Raw genomic sequence first — 12713 nt, 5'->3', positions numbered from 1 at the left:
ACAGGGAGAAACACACACTGCTGTCAGCATCTCCACCGCACCCACACACCACACCACAGTTTTATGTTAAGTTAGAAAGAGAAGGCATCTCCACTGTACAGTGACAAGTGCCTAAGCAAAGAAAGACCTTCTTGGAGGACCAATTACTGCTGATGGCCCACCCTCGGCAATTTATGCAGGGCATTTTGCAGGAGGCAGGTCTAATTTGAAACTTTTCTTTCTTTGGATACCAACAAAACTTATACTCTTTCTAATGTAACATAAACCTGTCCATGAGCTGAAATTCATTCTCAACACACTGATCATTAAAAAGTATATATTTGACCTTATTCCAGTATCTCCACACAGTGATACATTTCTTTACATGAAATTAAGACCTTTCTTTTTTTTGGATCGTTTCAAACGTGCTTATTTGATAAAAAGGAACAGTGTACCTACAGTTGGACTGGGGAAGAGTGAGAAGTGCATTTGCAAAACATTCCTGAAAATAAACATCAGCAGTTTAATAGTACAGAAGAGAGCAAACAAAGCAGACTATCCACAATCCAGAGCCCCTCCCACGGGCCCTCCCCCATGCCCCACTCCCTCCCAAAAACAAAAACATGTTACCTCAGGTAGCACATGTCTAACACCACCTGCAGGGAGGGAAGGCAGCAGCCCCCAGAACCACCGAGTGCCACCTCCAGCTCTGAGGTCCTGCAACGCCGGAGCACACACTCACACAAGGCACATTCAGCAACAGGATTAAATACCAGGAAGTGGGAGGTCATGTACTTTTATTGAAAATGAAAAAAAAAAGTACCATCTTCAAAGAGCATCTCACAGACACTGTACAACAGGAGGAGCATTGCGGTAACATACATGGGAACATACAGAGTTGAGTTATACAGGGCTAGCCAGCCAACAGGTCGTCTGGCTGCGACTGCTGTTTTTTAACTACACACAGTGGAAATACAGCATTGAACCGAGATCTGTTTCCAAAGTCCGGAGGAGTGCATCAAGCTGACAGCATTTAATCGGTTAGGGCTCCTGAAGTTGCAGTGAGTCTGCAATAGAGGAGATTCTCCAGGAATAAAGACCTCGCTGCTAAGGAAAGAGAGTTAAAAAACAAAACAAAACTGAAAACTCCCCAAAGGGGTGATTCTTGCTTAAAACACCGGCGCTATTGGGTCACTAGGCCATGAGGAGTGACCTCTGCTCAGGACGGAATACAAAAATCTAGGCCTCAAGGAAAAATGAGTGGCATCCTTCAGTCTTTTTGAGTCCTTACAGCTAAAGTCGATCTTGCCAAAAATGAAACAAAACAAACCACAGCAAAAAGAAAGCCAAACCAATCCCCCTCCCTAAAGGGAGAAAACAAAATCAAGGAGAAACCCATCCACCATCTACCCCAATCTTTATAGCAAAGGTACTGAAGCTGGAAACCAGCGCTTGACTGACAGACCAAAATGGAGGCCAGATGCAATCGTCCTGAAGCAGCTAATGCTGAATTCCAGACTCTCTCTGGGTGAATCGGTATTTCTTGTTTCTTTTCTAAGAGGAAATTAATACCAGATGTTGACTAGATCCTAAGAGATCCCCACCAATCAGACTTCCGTCAAGTCTCAGTAAACAACCTGATCAAGTAAATAGGAGATTTCAGATGCCAAGAACTGTGTATCCCATCTCTCCCCTCCCTTGGATTTTTAGGTTTTATATCCACTGCTTGGGTCACCACTGCACACAGCTGGGTTGCTGGTTTACTAGCAAGAAGGTTGGCTTCTTTTCCAGTATGCAATCCGAAATGTGGCACTGAGTCACTGAGTGGCAGGGTCAGAACCCCATTTTCCTCCCGTGAAGCAACTCAGTAAGATGGCGGTGCGGTAAAGCATTTTCTCACACACCTCGGCACTGACGGAGCCGTCTCCAAAGGAAGGCGCGAAAGGACAGCAGGTTGTAGTTTGGGGTTCCTTCCTTCCCATACCTTTATTGTGCCACTTTTCAGCACCAGGCAATAGCATTAAGACCTCCCAGAAGGGAGGAGAAGGGGAAGGTAAAAGACAAAATGAATGCTTACACTATATAAAACTTTCAAAGGGGAGGGAAAAGAGGAAACAGCAGATTAAAGAATTTTCAACACACACAGCGTTTTTAAAAAACAATTACATTTCAAACCATTTTGTATGGAACAAAGGAAATAAAAAGGTTCTCATGAAAAAACCAACCAAAATTTCATCTTAAAAGGTTACAAATTTATCATTTAAATTTAAACAAACTGGGAGAAAACTCAAGGTTGTCAGAATAGCTGTCTGGCTGTCCATTCCCAGTGAATAAACATTACCTTACCTGAACTCTTGGCGAGAGATTCTGCCCAGCTTGACTCTCTCATTCTGACCGCAGAATACAGCCATCCTGAAAATTCTAAAGAACAGCTTCTGTCACTGGTTCCACTACAGAGACACTCCCCCCAAATCCAGATCCTGACAGCACCAAGCAAGCTGCAGCTGGAGAGAGGTTGGAAGGGCGGGAAACTTACCTCTCTAGAGGCTTTTCACTGTCCTTTCCCGCAAAGGCCCATGAGCAGAGTTAGCATTCACCAAGAGATTGCACTGCAGGAGGAAGCCGTCTCTTGCAGATCTACAGGGCGGATGCTAATTCTTTACACACAAATCATAAGTCAGGCCTGGTCTTTTAAAACTATTTTAATCCAAGAAGGCCACAAATCATCTCTGCAAGTTTAGCAATTTGGCCACTCATCGAAGGTCAGGATCATACCCTTATAGATTTTGGTTCTCCATTAACACTATGATGACCCTTAGACGCCATGTGCAGAGTGCTGGTCCACTGACTGGTGTGACTGAAACCCATCTTGATCATTAATGGCCAGCCCTGGCCAGCCAGCAGTTAAAAAAATGAAACAACACACATTCACTTGATTGTGTTTCATTAGCTCTGCATATGGCTACCAAGGTTCAGTGAGGCCGGAGGGGAGATTAAAAAAAAAAAGAATATATATATATATATGGTATCTGGGGACTCAGTTCTTACGTAGATTTCTGTAAGAACAGATGAAGACAGTTTGAAAGCCCTGCCATATTAGAAAATGTGCAAAAATCTAAAATGGATATTCTTCCAGAGGATTTAAATCCACAGATGGAAGGTATGCTCACTGCTAGTAGTAATCTTAAACTCAATTCTTCAATTTCCAATTAAAAAGAAATTTGTTAGAACTGAAGCTCTGAAAAACAGAAATTTCCACTGCTTACAATCTGAAATCTTTTTTGTCAGTGGGAGACTGTGGATGGAACCACTGCTTTCTTGATCGTTCCAGGGAAAAAGTCTCCTGAAATAACACAGGCCTTAAGGTGCTCTTCTTAAAGAGAGTGAAGAAAAGGAAAAGCGTGCTGCTGTTTTCCTATTAAAGGAAGGCTCTCAGATTTCCCTGGCATTAGTCCAGTGCACGGTGCCTTAAAAGAGAGGTGAAAGAATATGAAGGTGCTCAAGGGAGTGACTGTAAGGCCCCAAGCTGAACAAGCGTAAGTAACTTTTCTTCCCAAGTGAAAAATTAAAACCCCAACAATATGGAATTTTAGCGGGGAGGTGGGAGAGCCAATGAAATTCTAGCATTGACCAAACAGAATCAAGGAAGCCTGTATACCGTGCTACCCAGCTGAAAGAATTCTTCGAAAGATCAGAGCAGCCACCAGCCCTGTAGTGAAACAATGACAGAAGCTCTTCTTGGGGGAAGCTGGTCCTATGAAAACGCTTGCCATTTTGGTCAGTGACATGATATTCAGGTACATGGTCCCTCTTACTTAAAAACGTATACCAAAGTGTGTTAGTTGGTCAATTAATAAGAAACCCAATACCAGAAAAGGAGTGTTCTCTGCTTCAGAAAAGAGATCAAAACTTTTTAAAGGCATCAAACATTAAAAACAAAAAACAAATGAACAAACAACAACAACAAAAGAACATAACAGAAAAACTGCAAATTAGTTTTACCTAATTACCATGCATCTTAGGCCCATACTTACCAAAACCATGAACCTCCAGCTTACCCACACACGGAAAAGGCACAGAATAAGGAGTACTACTGCTCCGATGCCTCAAGGCAAATATGTAGAAAATAGATTTAATCAAAGTCTCAAGGGCAGCATAGTGGGTGTAAGAAACAGGTGTCCAGAAAACAGTGTGATGGTCACTCTTCTCCCCTACTCTGCTTCAGCAACACTAGGAAAACCAGGGCTGCCACCCTGACACCTGCCACACAGTTTACACTATAAACCAAAACTGAAAATGGACTTCAGGTTAGACTCTAAAAATCTCAACAGTCCTCCAGCTTCTTGAGGGCTCCTTTGCCACAGAACCGGCAAACATGTGACAACTCTGCCTCCAGACCTTCGCTGTGTCACCAGCACCAACTCAACAGCCTATGCCACACAACGCCATTCACAGCACAGCAAGACACACTGCCCGAACCAGGACTGTTGTTTCATGTCAATATGCAGCACAGCGGCATGGTCCTGTGCAGAAACGGAATCACTCAGCTTCACCCCCACCCTAGGAAAGCAAGCCAGGTCCGCTTCTTCTCTGGTAACACGGCCTTTCATTCTTCCAGTTTTCACAAAACACTATTCACCCAATATCAGCTGTTCCCTGGCAACAGACCTGGAGGCATCTCTAAGGTTGCTAACTAGCCCAAAGGTGAGCACAACCCCTGAAACAAATAAGAATGTTAGAGCTGGCCATGGCTGGGCCCCTGGAGACTGTCAGAAAGGATGGTTAGGACTTACTGGTCCACTGAAGCCCGCCAGCTGCGTGATCATCAGGCACACGATGGAGAGGATGAGCCTGGTGCGGCAGAAGGTCCACACAACCCTCCGGAGGGAAGCAGCGTTGGGCCCAACTTCATTCAGCTCTTCTTGCCACAGTCTCTCTAGTCTTAACAAGGGCACATATCCTCCGTTACACATCTTTCCAGGGAATATGCACACCCCAGCCTCCCTGCTGCCACCACTTACACCAGTCTCTCCTTTAAAGTTATGTACAGAGTCTTCACCTTCTGGGGGAAAAAGACCCTTCCTGGTAACCACATATTTACCCTGTATAGGCAGCCTCTCAGGATTCAGAAAATGATGAGAACCAAAGTCTTTCCTTCCACCCACAAAAATTATCCCTGAATAGAATCTGTCTTTCTCAAGGGTCCCCAACCCTTGTTGAAGGATCCTCTGGTAAAGTGTAAAGTCGTAAACTAGATTTTAATCATGACAATCAGCTACCACAAAAATGTACTCTGTCACAAGGCAGCAACATAATCACCCTGCAGACTCAGGAAGAGAAGCGGGGCTGAGAGAGAGAGAGAAAGCCCGTAGTTAAAACAGGATTCAAGGTAAAATAGGAGATTAAGCAGAAGAGCAAAGAGAAAGTCACCCCCAGGCTACCCTCCCTCTATAGCACGGCTCAAATCCTAAAAGGACTCAGAGTTCTGAATGTGGCACTGCCAGACCCACACTCCTAGCTCAGGCCCTACATATCCAGTCTGTGGGAGACGAGGGTGGACCAGAGACGCCTACCTTCTGCAGTTCACCTCGGAAGACTCATACTGGGACAAAGACCACACATCCTCCATTAAGAGCTCCCCCTTCTTGTGGGCTTTGCGCGCCAGAGGAGAAAGCCAAGAAAAAGTCATACAGGAGAAGAGCCCAGCATTGTCCACGGGGTGCTTGTGTCTGAGGAGAGAAAACCCAAAGCACAAAACTGTCAACACACATGGAGAGGCTAGCCAACACTTAAAATATGCTGTTTAGTTAGCATACAGCACTCTTGACAATGGAAACAGTGAGAGACTTTATATTTTGGGCTCCAAAATCACTGCGGTTGGTGACTGCAGTCATGAAATTAAAAGACGCCTGCTCCTTGGAAGAAAAGCTATGACCAACCTAGACAGCATATTTAAAAGCAGAGACATTACTTTGCCAACAAAGGTCCGTCTAGTCAAGGCTATGGTTTTTCCAGTGGTCATGTATGGATTTGAGAGTTGGACTGTGAAGAAAGCTGAGCACTGAAGAACTGATGCTGTGGTGCTAGAGAAGACTCTTGAGAGTCCCGTGGACTGCAAGGAGATCAAACCACTCAATCCTAAAGGAAATCAATCCTCACTATTCATTAGAAGGACTGATGCTGAAGCTCCAATACTTTGGCCACCTGATGCGAAGAACTGACTCACTGGAAAAAATCCTGATGCTGGGAAAGACTGAAGGCAGGAGAAGGGGCAACAGATGATGAGATGGTTAGATGTCATCACTGACTCAATGGATATGAATTTGAGTAAGCTCTGGGAGTTGGTGATGGACAGGGAAGCCTGGCATGCTGCAGTCCATGGGGTTGCAAAGGGTCGGACATGACTGAGCGACTGAACTGATACTGATGACTAACCTCAAGTTTCCCCAAATAATCTTAGCCCAAATTTTTCTGGTGATTCACAGACAAGCCATTAACTAGCAGAACCTCTTACTTGGAAGTGGTCCGAATGGGCTTCAGAACACTTAAGCTATGATGGTACTTTCCCTTGGGATGCTCCTCATCCAGGATTCTGAGCTGAGAATGCATGGAGGGGTCCAGGGAAAGGCCTTCTGCTCGGGCTGCTGTTTCCAGGGCATCCTGGCAATCCAACTGTTTCAACAAGAGAGGGAGAAAAGGCAAAGCACAGTTAATGAACATGAGAGAATCAGAGAGGACCAAATCTACTGACGCAACAGCTCAAACTGCAAACCTGATTCATTCCACCCAGGAAATCCCAAGGGTCAGGAGGTTAAACACTCACTTGTGTGATACAAACTCACTAAGGAACATTCAATCGGATACTTAAAACTTCTACACTAATAGACTTCATTTATTATTTTTTTTTAGCACTTTCAGAAAAACTGAGCAGAAAGTACAGAGTTCCCATAGACCTCCTCACCTACCCTCTTCTCCTCCATAATTAACATCTTGCATGAGTGCACTACATTTGTCACAAGTGATGGCCCAACACTGATATGTTATCACTAACTGAAATCCACAGTTTATATTAGGATTCACTCATTGTGTTGTATGTTTCAAAATTTATATTTTTATCACCAAAATGTTTTATCTTCCATTTCCCAATACAGACTGAGAGTCAATTACTTCACTATTAACTGCAAATTCTATTGCCTATTTTCTATGACAAAAAGTTAACAATCAACACCCCTCCCCATTAAACAGCTCTGTCAGGCAGAAAAAGCCAGAATGCACACATGCTTCCCCCCTCTCTCTTGTTAGCAACAAGGAGTGCAGAACTGGTGCTCTCACCCTGGCTGCCCAGCTAAAGAGCTCCTATCCAGACTTCCACAAGCAGAGGGTCTCATGGGTAGAAATACAAAGTTATACATATTTACTACAAAGTTTATAAATACCAATTAATCATATTAATAAAAATGCATGTAATTCAAACTCTGACTATGGCAGAAGAGGGTGGGCCAAAAATCTGGACACATCTATGTCCATTTATTCTAAAAGTAACCCCAAATTACTTTTTTAAAAATTTTATTTTATTGAAGTGTAGTTGATTCATAGTAGTACATTAATTTTTACAGTAGAGCAAAATAATTCAGTTATGCATACACATTCTTTTTAAAAAACTTTTGTATTGGGGTATATAGCTGATTAACAAACAATGTTGTGATATTCTCAGGTGAGTAGCGAAGGGATTCAGCCTTACATATACATTCTCCATTCTCCCCCAAAAGCCCCTCCCATCGAGGCTGCCACATTAAACACTGAGCAGAGTTCCATGTGCTATACAGTAGGTCCCTGTTCATTATTCATCTTAGCAGTGTGTACATGTCTATCTCAAACTCCCTAACTACCTCTTCCCCCGCCAGCAACCATAAGCTCTGTTGAGCAACCAGAGCTCTGTGAGTCTGTTTCTGTTTCGTAAGTTCATTTGTATCATTTCTTTTTAGATTCCACATATAAGGGATGTCATATAATACTTCTCCTTCTCAGTCTGAACTTAATTCACTCAGTATGATAATCTCTAGGTCCATCCATGTTGCTGCAAATGGCACTATTTCATTCTTTTCAATGGCTGAATAATATTTTATTGTATATATGTACCATATTTTCTTTATTCATTCCTCTGTCAATGGACATTTAGGTTGCTTTCATATCTTACCTTTTGTAAACAGTACTACAATGAACACTGGGGTGCATGTATCTTTTTGGGATCATATTGTTACGCAGATATATGCCACGGATCATAGTCACACAGATCCCCCCACAGAGTGGGATCACAGGGTCACACACGCATATTCTTCCTCATATTCTTTTCCATTATGGTTTATCACAGGATATTGAATATAGTTCCCTGTCCTATACCATAGGACCCTGTTGTTTATTAACCCAAAGTGACTTCCACAGTTACTGTTACAGAAGCAGAACCATTCTTTTCCTCATGAAAGGATTATAAGAACCTTATCCTTTTCTGACATTCTAACAAATATTTCTAGCAATTACTGTGAACTAGCAAGAAAGAACAGACTCCCAGATCAAGAAACAGTTAAGTGGTGTAGCACCAACACACTGGGCCTTACACAAAGTGGAGTCTCTATTTTCACACACTACCTCTTTTACACACAGAACAGAAGCAACTCAAATATTAAAAGGCAGCTATTTAGTAAGTCTTACAATAGCACTGTGTGCTATCTCCAACCTTATTATTCTTCCTTTGCAAAACTGGTTTAGTTGTTCTAGATCTTTTGTCTTTCCAGGAGAACCAAGTTCAAGAGTTAGGAGAGTTTTATAAACATCTTTGGGCAGTACAGCATCAGAAAAGGAAAACTTGGGGGGAATTTCCTGGCTGTCCAGTGGTTAGGTCTCTGAGCTTCCACTGCAGGGGGCACAGGTTTGATCCCTGGTGGGGGAACTAAGATCCCGCATGCCACATGGCATGACCAATAAATAAATAAAGAAGTATCAAAGCTTATATTTTTTTAAAAAAGGAAGACTTGGTATGCCATCCATTAGCATTCTTATATAAGAATGGCATAGTAGCATTAAGAGAAAACTAAAATCTTCACATCTTATTTAATTCATTCTTTCAACAAATAACTTACAGAGCACCTATATGCAAAACTGTCCCAGATACTGGGAACAAAATTATTCCAATTTCTATCTTTAGAGGACACTGATTTCATTTTATTCATCTCTAAAATGCTTAGTTTCATCAAAACCTATGAATAGAAAAGTGAATGGACTTAATGACAACAACAAACAAAATCAATCTTAATGCATGAGTTTTGTTCCTTTGACTATACGCATGATGTCATGTTCTACCACCTTCTTCCGGGTAGTTACTTCCCATAGTGGAGAATGCAAAATTCAAAGGTTCTCTAAAAACACTCAGATGAGAGCAGGCAGGCAAGGTTTCACTCCCCCAGGCATATCATGAGTACTACACCAGCATGAGAAAATGCCTGTGACATATCAGAGACTGAGGCCTCTTGTATTGTTTTTGATTTTCATACAAGGCATTCAGTATAATTTTATCCTGACAAAGATAAACCCCCATAAAAGTAGTTGAAAAGTGGCTGAATTAATTCTCATATTTTCATAAAATAAACATGTGGAATAGGAATGACCACTGTAAGGATATGGAAAAGTCTATATTGTTGATCTAAGACAATTAAAAGTTACCATTCTAAGCAACCCACTTAATAAGTCACATCATATTTTTGCTATTCTTTCCTAAACTGCTTCTCAAACTGTCAATCTTATTGCCATATCCTACTCACTGCCTAGAGGACAACAGTGAAATATTTGCTGGAGATAATAGGATCCATGCAGAATCCTGTTTTAAGTCCTACTCCATACTTGCCCCCAGCTCCTTCAAAGACAGGACTCTCAAAACAGTAAGCAGCAGGTATTTAGCTCCTGGCAAGAATTCTCAAATGATAAAATAACACTATCAAGAAAATCAAGACAAAATCCCCTTACTCCAATAAAACTATACCCTCTATGATCTAAAACTATTTATACTCCTTAGGTCACTGTGGAATTTTCCCATAGTTGGAGGCCTCTGTAAAGTATAATGGTTTTGCATGCAGATTTTATTTTCTTATTTTTATAATTTAGTTTATATATTTACTTTTGGCTATGCTGGGTCTTCATTGCTGCATGTGGGCTTTCTATAGTTGCTGTAAGCGAGGGCTACTCTTCATTGCGGTAGGAGGGCTTCTCAATGCAGTGGCTTCTCCAGTTGTGGAGTACAGGCTCTAGGGCATGCAAGCTTCAGTAACTGCAGCACACAGGCTCAGGAATTGTGGCCTGAGGGTCCTAGAGCGAATGGGCTTAGTTGCTCCGTGGCATGGGAATCTTCTTGAACCAGGGACTGAAACCATGTCCCCTGCATTGGCAGGTGGATTCTTATCCATTGTGCCACATGGATTTTAGAAGATAGATATGGGCTCACAGGCTGATTCTGCACCAACTTTCTTCATATTACCAAGTCACTTTGAACTTCAACTTACTCATTTTTACAATGGTACATGCACCTACCACAAAGTGTTGAGAAGAATAAATTAAAGTGAAAGTCACTTAGTTATGTCTGATTCTTTGCAAGCCCATGAACTATACAGTCCATGGAATTCTCCAGGCCAGAATACTGGAGTGGGTAGCCTTTCCCTTCTCCAGGGGATCTTCCCAACCCAGTGACGGAAGCCAGGTCTCCCGCGTTGCAGGCGGATTCTTTAACAGCTGAGGCACCAGGGAAGACCACAAAGTGTTGAGAAGAATGAATGGGATAATGGAAAGTGTTTATCAAAATATTGGGTATAAGTATTAAACAAACATTTAATACATCTTAATTACACACCAACTGATCCACCTGATAAATCTTATGGACTATCTCAACCATTCCTCTTTCCTTTAGCTTTCCCTAATTGTTTCAAGATTAGGGAATTCATTTCCTCATTCCTATGTCTTCCCTGTACTACACCACAGGAGTGGTATGCTTCTGACAAGAGAAGCGCTCTGGAGGGCAGACTGACTAAGTCTTGTTTGTATCCCTGGCCCCTGGCTCAGTACAGGGCCTGGCACCTATTCTTCAAATGTCAACTAGAATATCTCAATACTGCTCCACAGTCTGCATTATCATCATTTAAAGCTACACGATATACCACTAAGAAATCTTCTTAACCAATCCACTTCTGTTTAGTTTCTCTCATGTTTTGCATATTATTAATAGTGTAATAAACACTAGTTTATTATAGTTTATTTTTCTCTTTCTGGATTATTTAGGATAAATTCCACCAGTGGGATTACAGGATTAAAAAGTATAGCTCCCAGCAACTAGACATATATCCGGTTTGCTTAATTATTCATTATAAAATGTGTATTCCAGTGTTATTACAAAAGAGAACTTCTACTAGCTTTAGTACTTTCAGTTCTATTTTGTCGACCCAAGGCTGCCTTTGTCCCACCTACTCTGGGACATTAGCAAGAAATAGAGGAAGTTGGGACAATCTTCTTTGTCTGCAGCCAGATTTCATGACTAGCATATATCGGTAAAGGCAAACTGTTTACTTGAAGGTGATGGGAAAATGTGGACAAACGAACTTATAACAAACCAATAAAGCATTTACTGTGTGCCAGGCCTTGTTTTTAATGTTTTATAGATACTAACTTCTTATTCCCCTGTCTTACAGCTGAGGAAACTGTGAAGTAACAACAGAGACTTGAAGAGATCTTTAAAGAGCAGAGATTGAATCCAGGCTCCAGAGTTAAGGCTCTTAATCACTAAGCTATGTGTCTTTCAAAGAAAAAACAAGCAAATAAATCATTACTGTACAAGACGACCTCGGATGTGTCTTTATAGACAGCCAGCTCTCCTCTCTTCCTTAGGGTAACAGATTAAAATAAACTCGGACTCTCCAAACTAACCTCATTATAAGCAAATGATAGTTTCCAAAGTCAAAATCACAGATACACGATTAGAACACTAGACTACAGACAGATGAGTTTACTTAATTGCAAAAGTGCACTTCCAGGTGGTTTTTCAACCAAAGATGAGTAGATGCTAACAGATGAATACATTACAGACTGATATTTTAAAATAAAGTAAAAGCATATTTATATTACCCTGATAGTAACTGCAAAGACGTCACAAATGTCTAATTGTGTCTGGTTGGATGCCTAACTTCTCTTTCTTTTGGGGCTGCCCAAAAAAGGTTTACCTGGCCAAACAAGTCGAGGGGAAAAATAATGTCTATTTAAAGTAAAAACAAATATATTCTACTTTATTAACATTCTGTAAAGCAAGTTATCAACATTCTAAGACTGACTGGATTAAAAATGGAAATGAACCAAGAAAACTGACTTGATATATTCAAGTTATATATGCTTGCTATATGAACACATAAATAATATAACAGGGTCCAACCCACTCCAGTGTTCTTGCCTGGAGAATCTCAGGAACGGGGGAGCCTGGTGGGCTGCCGTCTATGGGGTCACACAGAGTCGGACACGACTTAAGTGACTTAGCAGCAGCAGGGAAATATGATTTAGTGGATATCTTTGAGACAAATAAAAAACAGACTGGAGATGAACTGAGATTCATGTTTCATATCATACATTAATCCATCGGGGATTAACCCTCAAAGTTACATTAAAATAGTGAGATAAACAGAAGAGAATTAAATAGCATTTTAGCACAA

At 41.5% G+C, this 12713-nt stretch overlaps 1 protein-coding gene across 7 annotated transcripts in view; it reads right to left on the bottom strand.

The window, feature by feature from the left end:
• Positions 1-12713, bottom strand: part of ABCC5 (ATP binding cassette subfamily C member 5) — an 89083-nt gene that overhangs the window by 60120 nt on the left and 16250 nt on the right. For 4 of the 7 annotated variants that reach the window (XM_055409273.2, XM_088838653.1, XM_055409264.2 and 1 more), the window contains exons 3-5: positions 6494-6651; positions 5553-5708; positions 4773-4920 (exon numbers count right to left, since the gene is read on the bottom strand). In XM_055409273.2, coding sequence (XP_055265248.2) covers positions 4773-4920; positions 5553-5708; positions 6494-6651 — 462 coding nt within the window. Of the gene's footprint in view, positions 1-434; positions 550-624; positions 2401-4772; positions 4921-5552; positions 5709-6493; positions 6652-12713 lie in introns of those variants that run through there. The other 3 variants (XM_088838660.1, XM_088838659.1, XM_055409289.2) reach the window with 3 other exon arrangements.

Source organism: Moschus berezovskii, chromosome 1 (genome assembly GCF_049115385.1).
Source record: "Moschus berezovskii isolate FMDL1 chromosome 1, NW_MosBer_1.0, whole genome shotgun sequence".
In the NCBI taxonomy this organism is placed as follows: Eukaryota; Metazoa; Chordata; class Mammalia; order Artiodactyla; family Moschidae; genus Moschus; species Moschus berezovskii.
The sequence above is the reverse complement of the archived record's forward strand: the minus strand, read 5'-3'. Positions and strand labels throughout refer to the sequence as shown.